Source organism: Chionomys nivalis, chromosome 3 (assembly GCF_950005125.1).
Source record: "Chionomys nivalis chromosome 3, mChiNiv1.1, whole genome shotgun sequence".
NCBI classification, from domain to species: Eukaryota; Metazoa; Chordata; class Mammalia; order Rodentia; family Cricetidae; genus Chionomys; species Chionomys nivalis.
The window spans coordinates 7,677,053-7,687,055 of NC_080088.1; the positions used below are offsets into that span (position 1 = coordinate 7,677,053).

Genomic DNA, 10,003 nt, shown 5'->3' on the forward strand with positions numbered 1-10,003 from the left:
TTGTGGGGACAAGACTTAGCCGTACAGTCTGGAGGTGCTCAGCCACTGTGACTTCCCCAGATCTGAAGCAGAAGGCATTTCCGGAGGCGATCAGTGCCTGTGCGGAAACGAGTCTGGGCTTGGGGGCGACTGTGGTCCCGTGGTGCCCACAATCCCACTCAGTTCTCCACTGGGAGCTGCCATGCTCTGTCAGCTCATCTCCCAAGTTCCCTGGACAGTCCGCTCACCCTCTAGAAGCTTGGTTTGGGTTTCGGTTGCCCGGACCACAGTCACTTCCGGCAGCGGCGATTGTTCGTCAGGCTCGGGCGCAGGAGGCCCTTCCGCCTCAGTGTTTGACTGTTGCTCCTGGCAACAGTCACTTCCGCGAGCGTGCGCCGTCATTTTTACTCACCGGACGGACGCGTGAGCCCGAGTTCCCGGGTTCCTCCACTAGGCAGCAGTTAGTCCCACTGCTGTACCGGACGGGCTGGCCTCTTGGGCCTGCAGGCCTCCTGTTCCCTGCCTGCCGCCCTACCCCTCGGCGGGGCCTTCGGCGCAGCTATGGTGGTGCTGCACGTGAAGAGAGGCGACGAGAGCCAGTTCTTGCTGCAGGCGCCCGGGAGCACTGAGCTGGAGGAGCTCACGATTCAGGTGACCCGCGTCTACAATGGGCGGCTGAAGGTGCAGCGGCTATGCACAGGTACTGCCGGAGCACAGGGGAAGGAGTGGGGAGGGCTCAAGGTTTGAGGATTCGGAAAGATTTACAGTAACCTGGGGGCTGGAGAAGGAGCATCAGAGTTGACCCGGGATGGAAGACCAGCAACTGGAGAAATCCAGGCGAGGCTGGTACCCCCGACTCAGAGATGGGCAGCGGGGAAGCCAGAATTTGGCGCTGGGCCCAAGGGCAGTAGGAGGGAGCCGAAAGATCCCAGCAGAACCAAGAAGTTAGCCCGGGTGAGGGTGGTGTAGTGGCCGCGGGGAGGGGATTGTCAAGTACGCCTTTTTAAGACTTTGAGAACTTGGGTCCTGGCCTTGAGACCGCCCATCAAAAGTGAGGGACACTGGGAGAGCCTTGGTGTTGTTTTCTGTCTCCTAGGAAACACATGTTATATCTGCATTCTAGACAATGCCTTAAAACTTGTTATATTTTCCCCTAATTAAACTTCACTGCTTTCAAAACAGGCTCAATATTAGTTGACATTTTGACATTTAGAGAGAGAAAACTCCGGGTCTTCTTTAACATTGTAAGTTGAAAGTATAGTGCGGGATATTAGGGTTTTGTGGGTGAATTTAGAATTTAGCAGATGTACTCTACGGGTGCCATTGCCAGTCAGCACTCTGGCAGGCACCAGTGCGCTGTTAGGACTATGAGGGAGAGTCACCTCAGCCCCTCTCCCAAGTGCGTAGTGTGCACAAACACCATTTATCGTGTTGTATTGTATGTACTGTTGCAGGTCACATATATTCCCAGTATTATAGAAGAACTATGTGTTTAGAACACATCTTCCTCACAGGAAGAACAGGAAATATAGCATGGCTCAAAGATGAGTGTGTGTGTTGGTGTAGGTTTATATGTATAAATATGCATATTTATATTTATTATATATTCTGGTGTAGATTTAAACACGTATGAGATAGGAAAATATAAGACCATGCACTTGAATAGTGAACATGAGGTAAATTTTCATGTTTTTGAGGGTTAGTTGCTGTAGTAGCCTCTGTTCCTGTGATAAGATAAAACTCTTAAAAAGTCACTCCAAGTGTTCAGTCTCTCAAAGTCCAAACCTCTCTAAAATATCTGTCTCCTAATCGGGTTCCTGTAAAGTCAGCGAACAAGTTAACAGCTTTCTTATTCCAAAAGGGAAGGACGAGGCTCAGGAACATTCAAGTCAAAGCAAAGCCAAACCCCAGCACTGGAGAGGTCAGTGACAGACGTTTGGGCCTCAAGCTCTTCTAGGCTCCGTCAGCCATAGCACACCGACGGCATCTCATAGCTGAAGCTGGCTCCACTCCACAGCTGCTCCTGTCCTTGGTTGCCACCTTCACCAGTGGCACCAGTTGCCTCCTGGCCTCCCTGCAGGGTCTCACCTGCCACATGATGCCAAGTTTGAGCCTCTGTCCGTGATCCCTGCAGCTGACGCTGCACCTTCACCAATAGCCCCTCTTGGCCTCTTCCTGTGCCCAGCCTCCACTGTCCTCCATAAACCCCCTCATATCCTCAGAAAGTAGTACCATGTGGCGGTTGCACTACTAAGTTTGGCTGCAAGCGTGAGATGCAGCTTTGGCACCTTTAGACCCCAGCTTGCAGACAGATATTTCTGTCCTGCCTAGTCCCACAGCTGTTCAGTCCCAAATAAACACACAGAGGCGTATATTGATTATAAACTGTTTGGCTTATTGCTCAGGCTTATTATTAACCAACTCTTACAACTTAAATTAACCCATACTTCTTGTCCATGTTTAGCCACGTGGTTTAGTACCTTTTCTCAGTGCAGCATCCTCATCTTGCTTCCTCTGCATCTGCCTGGTGACTGCTGACCACCACCACCACACACACACACACACACACACACACACACACACCCCGAGGAAGAGCATTTTGCCTCGATGGTGTTGATATCTTCTTATCCACAGCCAATTGAGCTGTGTTTCACTCCAGCCAAGTGGTTCTGGTCTCTTGATAACTGCAGCTCATTTCTCAGCTCTGGCTGACTAGAACCACAGGTTCTTAATACAGATTATCATGTGAGTGACCCAGGTCGCATCTTTGTTTCCCTCTGAACTTTCACGAGCCAGACCTCCATTGTCTGCATTGCTCTCAGGACTCATATCTCAGGCTCCCACACCAGCCCATTAAGCTCTGAGCATTCAATGGCTCTTCCAGCACAAGGTTCCAGACATTAACACTATTGTCCTCAAAACATGGCTAGGTCTGTCCTGATACTCCAGGATGCTGATACCAGGTTCTGTCTTTGGTAGCTTTCTATAGCTGTGGGAACAAACCAACTTGGGGAGGAAAGGGTTTGTTTCTTTTTTGAAGGTTTAGTCTGTGAAGGGCAGGAACCTGGAGGCAGGAACTGGAGCAGAGACCATAGAGGAAGACTCCTTCACTCAGACTTTTTTTTATGCCACTTGGGACCATCTGCCCATGGGTGGCACCGCCCACAGTGTGCTGGGTCTTCCCACATCAATCCTGTATGTCCTACACTTGTCTATAGGCAATCTGATAGAGGTGTTTTCTCTGTTGAGCTTCCCTCTCCTAGATATGGATAGGTTTGTACCGAGTTGACAAAAACCAACCAGGATAATTGCCTTAAATCCTTCCCAGTGGTTTATCTAAATTGTTTACACAGTGTTTGTGTAAAGTTTTATGAGAGAGCGCATGTGTGTATGTGTGCTTGTATGGTGTGTGTATGCGTGTGTAACTTGTATGACCTTGTGTTTTTGAGACGGGGTCTCATTGGCCTGTGCAGCTGGCCACAAAGCCCCCTGGGGATGCCCAGCTCTCTCCTCACCCCTCCTCCCCAGTACAAAGGTATAAGTGTTTTTTACATGAGTTCAGGGATCCAAGTCAGCACCTCATGCTTACAAAGCAAGCATTTTACCAAGTCAGCCTCTGTGCAGTTCTCATAGCTGGGTGCTCTCAGCAAGCCTCGGATCACAGCTTTGAGATTAGGAAGGTGGGCAAGTTTAAGCAACTGTCCTGCCTCTTTCATGAGGTTCCATTAAATGGGGTCATCTGAGATTCTCCTTGGAAAATGGCAAAGCCATGCAGTGGGCTGTGTGGTTAGGCGTGCTCTTTAAATGACCGTTAACCTTTTAACTCCTGAGCACAGAGCCTTAGTATGTGTGTGGGGGAGGGGGACCGAAGCTCGCTGTGCTTCCACTGACTGAGGGCTAGTTAGTGCCTTTGTCCAAGATGAAGAAAGGTCTGACACGTGGCTCATGACGTAGGTTAAAATAGTGAGCTAAAGGGGGCCAGACCTGAGACCCAGGAGCACGCACGCATGCGAGTCTGGGTGAGTGATCCCAGTCAGGAGTGGCTGCCCTCCCCTGTTTTTCAGAGATGGAAGAGCTAGCAGAACACGGTGTGTTCCTCCCCCCTAATATGCAAGGGCTGACGGAGGAGCAGATTCAGGAGCTGAAGCTGAAGGATGAGTGGGGAGAGAAGTGCGTGCCTAGCGGCGGCTCTGTCTTCAAAAAGGATGACATCGGACGGAGGAATGGACAAGGTAACTGGCTTTCCCCCTCCTGTCTTTTTTTTTTTTTAAGATATTTTTTGGCATCTCTTGGGTATATTCCCAAGAGTGGTATTGCTGGGTCCAGAGGTAGGTTGATCCCGAATTTCCTGAGAAACCGCCACACTGCTTTCCAAAGTGGTTGCACAAGTTTGCATTCCCACCAGCAATGGATGAGGGTACCCCTTTCTCCACAACCTCTCCAGCAAAGGCTATCATTGGTGTTTTTTATTTTAGCCATTCTGACAGGTGTAAGATGGTATCTTAAAGTTGTCTTGATTTGCATTTCCCTGATCACTAAGGAAGTTGAGCATGGCCTTAAGTGTCTTTTGGCCATTTGAATTTCTTCTGTTGAGAATTCTCTGTTCAGCTCAGTGCCCCATTTTATAATTGGGTTGATTAGCCTTTTATGGTCTAGTTTCTTGAGTTCTTTATATATTTTGGAGATCAGACCTTTGTCAGTTGCGGGGTTGGTGAAGATCTTCTCCCAGTCAGTGGGTTCCCTTTTTGTCTTAGTGACAGTGTCCTTTGCTTTACAGAAGCTTCTCAGTCTCAGGAGGTCCCATTTATTCATTGATGCCCTTAATGTCTGTGTCCCCCTCCTGTCTTTGCACGTGAAGGCAGTTCTTTAAGCTGCAGGATGGCTCTGCAGTAAGAGCAGTGTATAAACTTGACAGCTTGACTTTGAGCCCCAGAACCGAGTCCACGGAGTCCCCATATGTACCCTGGCGCACACAAGCACGCCCACATCATGTAAAAACATTTTTAATGCAGACCTGGAAAACTCTGCACTGCGAACCTCCTGTGCTAAACCCCATCCAGGCCTCCTTCACGGGGTAGATGAGCCCCGCCGTTTGCCATTTCTGTAGGTCAGAAATGGACGAGCACGGAACCATGCTCCCTAAATTCAGGGACGCTGTTCCCGCTGTGCTTAGTTCTAAGCTCGGGAACTAGGTTTTGGTGTTGTGTGCCGCATTTGGACAGTGCTCAGGTACAATAAAGTTTTGTGGGTCAAGCGGGCACACATGTAATCCTAGCACTCAGGAGCTTAAGGCAAGAAGATGGGGGCATGCAGTCCAGTCTGGGAACAGAGAGAGACCCTGACTCAAAACAAACATGCGTGCGTACATACATACATACAGTTTTATTGCCCTGAGCCAAACCAGCCACATACTGCCTATGCCTGCCTTTGAGGCACAGGGTTGAGTCCCAGCTGTGTAGCCTGAGAGACCTGGAATTCTCTTGCTCCCTTTGTTGGCGCTGTCCTCTTGGTGTTTCCTCAGCCCGGCTTTGTAGCTGTCACCAAACTGCGTAAAAGCCGCCGCAGACCTCTCCCCTTGCTGGGGAGTCTGCCTAGCTTCCCACATCTGTGTCCTTTAGTCAATGCCAGACTCATACTTGCATCTCAGGTTCCCTGGTTCAGGCAGGAGAGTTCCAGAACACCCGGGATTTTGAAAGAGGCTGTGTGTTTGACAACTGTCTGTCCTTTTTTCCCTAATAGCTCCCAATGAGAAAATGAAGCAGGTTTTAAAGAAGACGGTGGAAGAAGCCAAAGCGATTGTGTCTAAGGTCAGCTTCTCAGTAGGATGGACGCGATTCCGTCTTTGAAGTGGACGTTCCCGAGATGTGTGCCTTAGCTGCCAGCCCACATTCCATCCCCTCTGCTCTCTGCTCCCCGCCTTTCTGTTGCTCTTTCGTTTCCAGTTTTCTCTTTTCTTTCTCTGCTTCCCAGTGGCAAAGCAAAAAAGCCTATTTGAGGGGACCCTGGCTGCTCCTTTGCATTACGATGACAGGGAGCAAACAAAGCGTTTATCGTCTTGTGTGAATGCAGGCTCCACCATACTGTTGCTCGAGAATTTGGAAAGCTAAGCATGGGAGTTTTACTGTAGCCCACAGATGCAGGGTTGGTAGAGACGTTCACTGTAGAGCAGTGTTTTCTGTAATCATCTCCAGCCTTTACATACAGCCTGTTTCACAGAAGGAACACAATACCGTGAGAGGGCAGATATGCTCCCCGGATAGAAAGAATTCAGGGATACTTACGCACCTGGGGCTGGAGAGCCAGCTCAGTGGATAAAGGTGCCTGACGACCTAACTTCGAGAGGCCTGAGTTTGATTTCAGGACCCACCTGGTGGTCAGAGAGTGACTCCCACAGATTGTCCTCTTACCCGCCCCCATGTGCTGTAGCACACACACACCAAATAAATGTAAGAATCCTTAGTGTGTCACTTGTCACGTTTATCCACATGGGGAGCAGTCGCTGCCCCCACCTTTGCGTGTCTTGACATCACTGCCTGTCCTACACTCCAGATTCACCCCACAAAGTGTACTTCTAAGCATTCCCCAAGCTCTTAGCTAATCCTTTTTTTTTTTTTTTAATTCATTCTATTTCTGAGACTTTTCATGTACAGCCTTGGCCAGCCTGGTACTCAGTTGTAGTCCGAACAGACCTTGAACTCCTGGCAGTCCTGCCTCAGCTCCCTGAGGGCTGGGATCACAGGCCTGCAGCTCTGTACCCCCTGCCCGGTCCTTGAGGGACCCACGGAAAGCTACCGTTGTGTGAAGAGAAGTCCCTGAAGTGTCACCAGCGCCTTCTGGTGCGCCAGGATCCAGGAGCAAACAGTAGACGCATTCTTTATGTAGCTCTTTCCTGTCTTCTCTTCAGAGCCTTCTGGCTGATGGCCCTCTAACTCGGTCCATGTTGTACCCACTGCAGCTCGGGATCCGTTTCCTAACACGTGGCAGACTCTGGCTCCCCCTTTCCACTCCCACCTGCCCAAGGCTGTACCTGTCCTGGGGCAGCCTGCTCCATCTCCCAACCATCCTGCTGGGTGTGGATCTGCAGCCCTCTCTGGTGTCCCTCGCAGTCTGCTTCTGGCCTGGGCCACCGTGTCCTCAGCTCAGCCCTGAAGTGGGCAGCAGTCACCTGGGAAACAGCAACTCTCTGGTCTCTTCTGTGGCTGTGCTGGCAGGGTCTCTGGGGGCCTCATATGGAAACCGCTGGGTGTTTATTGACTTTTGCATGGTTCACTTTCAGAAACAGGTGGAAGCTGGAGTCTTTGTTACCATGGAGATGGTGAAAGATGCCCTGGACCAGCTTCGAGGTGCAGTGATGATCGTTTATCCCATGGGGCTGCCTCCATACGATCCCATCCGGATGGAATTTGAAAATAAAGAAGATCTGTCAGGAACTCAGGTGTGCTTGGAGGTTGTGGGGCAAGCAGGGTGCTGGAGCCGCCTGTGCCTGAAGGACCTCCTGCCAGGCTCCAGGGTGGGCCGCGTGTGCCTTCCTCCCCTTCAAGGAGTTCCTGTGCTTGTACGATTGACCCCAGGCAGCACTGGAAGTCATCCAGGAGGCGGAAGCACAGCTGTGGTGGGCTGCCAAGGAGCTGAGGAGGACTAAGAAACTCTCCGACTATGTGGGGAGAAATGAGAAGACCAAAATCATCGTCAAGATCCAGCAGGTGCGTGAACGGAGGCTTCTGCTTTGCAGGTTGTGCTGTGTTCGCCTTCGGCTCGATGAAGTCTAGTCAGGGTTGTGTGTTCGCCTTTGGCTCGATGAAGTCTAGTCAGTGTTGTGTGTTCGCCTTCTGTGTCATGAAGTCTAGTCAGGGTTGTGTGTTGGTTTGATGAAATCTAGTCAGTGTTGTGATGAAGCTTTACAGAAAACCTAAACGACTTTTAAACCTGTGTGTACTCTCAGCCCTATTGGCCCCAGTTTAAAGTAGAAATTTCCTTTTTGTAGTATTTCAACCAAAAAAGCAGGTCTGCATGCAAAAATGTTCCTGGTAATGGAAAATTCAGCCAAGACAGATTCTAGGGCTTTTGAGGCTGCTGGTGTCCCGTGCTGAGAAGGGCTGGAGGTGTCGGGAGCATCCAGCTGAGGCGTCTCCACTTAGCCACTCCTGCACCATTTCTGTGGAGTTTTGGGAACAAGGGCTGTAGATTTCTGTTTCTCAGGCTGTGGCTCTAAACACCCACCCACCCACCCTGGATTCGCCATGGGTTCCTTGGGAATGGCCCTGGTAGAGATGGCATCTACCACAAGTCCAGAGCCCCAGCAGTGCTGGTGCCCAGGCTGCATGGTGGCATCTCGGCCTGCCAACTTCGCTGTTGACAGAGACAGTTAAAATAAGTACATGTCATGTTCCCGTGTCCCCTGCACAAAGAATGTCTCAGTCCCCAGTTTGCTCTGTGTTTGCCTTTCAGAGGGGCCAGGGTGCACCAGCCCGGGAGCCGATCATTAGCAGTGAGGAGCACAAGCAGCTAATGTTGTTCTACCATAGAAGACAGGAGGAGCTCAAGGTAGCCATTGGGTAGTCAGGGGGGGAGGGCGGGGCCGGGGAGGCAGAGCTAGACACAGAGCTGGGGCTGCAGCCTGCATCCCATGTCTCACCCATGGGCGGGGTCCTGTGACGACCACACAGTGTTAGGGAATGGCCTTTCTGGGCTGTCCAAGGCTGTCACCAGCTATAGACCCCAGAGGGTTCTGCTGGCATTGGGGGTGGGGGTTACAGGAAGTGACCCAGACCTTCCTCAGTCTACATGAACCACTTTCCTGAAATGCCATCCTGAGTAAAGCATGTTTGTTTCCAGAAACTGGAAGAAAATGATGACGACTCCTGTTTGAACTCTCCGTGGGCCGACAACACGGCTCTGAAAAGACATTTTCACGGGGTAAAAGACATAAAGTGGAGACCCAGATGAGGCCATCAGAGCCACCAGCCCACCTTCCCAGGGCAAATATTATAAATACTGTAAAAAACATAGACGTTTCTATTTTCCAGTTTCTTTTAGTTTGTACTTTTGAAATAAGGCATACATGGCTTTAGAACTTAATAAATACATACTCAAGAGAAACTGTGTAAATCATTCTCAGTCTAGGACAGTTGTGTGGCGTCTAAGGATGCCCTCTGGGGCGCACCGAAGCTTCGCAGGTGGACTTGTGTGGCGTCTAAGGATGCCCTCTGGGGCGCACCGAAGCTTCGCAGGTGGACTTGTGTGGCGTCTAAGGGCGCTCTCTGGGGCGCACCGAAGCTTCGCAGGTGGACTTGTGTGGCGTCTAAGGATGCCCTCTGGGGCGCACCGAAGCTTCGCAGGTGGACTTGTGTGGCGTCTAAGGATGCCCTCTGGGGCGCACCGAAGCTTCGCAGGTGGACTTGTGTGGCTGTGGCGTCTAAGGGCGCTCTCTGGGGCGCACCGAAGCTTCGCAGGTGGACTTGTGTGGCGTCTAAGGATGCCCTCTGGGGCGCACCGAAGCTTCGCAGGTGGACTTGTGTGGCGTCTAAGGGCGCTCTCTGGGGCACACCGAAGCTTCGCAGGTGGACTTGTGTGGCGTCTAAGGATGCCCTCTGGGGCGCACCGAAGCTTCGCAGGTGGACTTGTGTGGCGTCTAAGGGCGCTCTCTGGGGCGCACCGAAGCTTCGCAGGTGGACTTGTGTGGCGTCTAAGGATGCCCTCTGGGGCGCACCGAAGCTTCGCAGGTGGACTTGTGTGGCGTCTAAGGGCGCTCTCTGGGGCGCACCGAAGCTTCGCAGGTGGACTCGCAGCCCTGTCCTTAGCTCCTTGTCTTGTGCTCTCATGTGTTGAAGAGGACCTGAGAGTTTCCTCCGTTTTCTCCACAAGATGAATTCTGTAATCAATAAGATTGATAAACCCCTATCCAAACTAATCAAACAGCGGAGAGAGAATATGCAAATTAACAAGATCAGAAACGAAAAGGAAGACATAACCACAGATACAGAGGAAATTCAGAGAATCATTAGATCTTACTACAAAAACCTGT

General features: G+C 51.0%; 1 protein-coding gene across 2 annotated transcripts; it reads left to right on the plus strand.

Annotated features, from left to right (window-relative positions):
• The first annotated feature begins 399 nt into the window (after positions 1-399).
• On the plus strand, positions 400-9,092 carry Cfap298 (cilia and flagella associated protein 298). Of its 2 annotated transcripts, none has more exons than XM_057764993.1 (7): positions 400-679; positions 4,044-4,211; positions 5,719-5,786; positions 7,262-7,414; positions 7,551-7,682; positions 8,428-8,523; positions 8,815-9,092. In XM_057764993.1, the coding sequence occupies exons 1-7, from the start codon at positions 541-543 to the stop codon at positions 8,923-8,925; spliced, it is 867 nt and encodes a 288-aa protein (XP_057620976.1). In that variant the 5' UTR covers positions 400-540; the 3' UTR covers positions 8,926-9,092. The 2 variants fall into 2 exon arrangements, with proteins under 2 accessions (XP_057620976.1, XP_057620975.1); XM_057764992.1 differs by having other exon boundaries at positions 7,256-7,414; positions 8,815-9,091.
• The last annotated feature ends 911 nt before the right edge of the window (positions 9,093-10,003 follow it).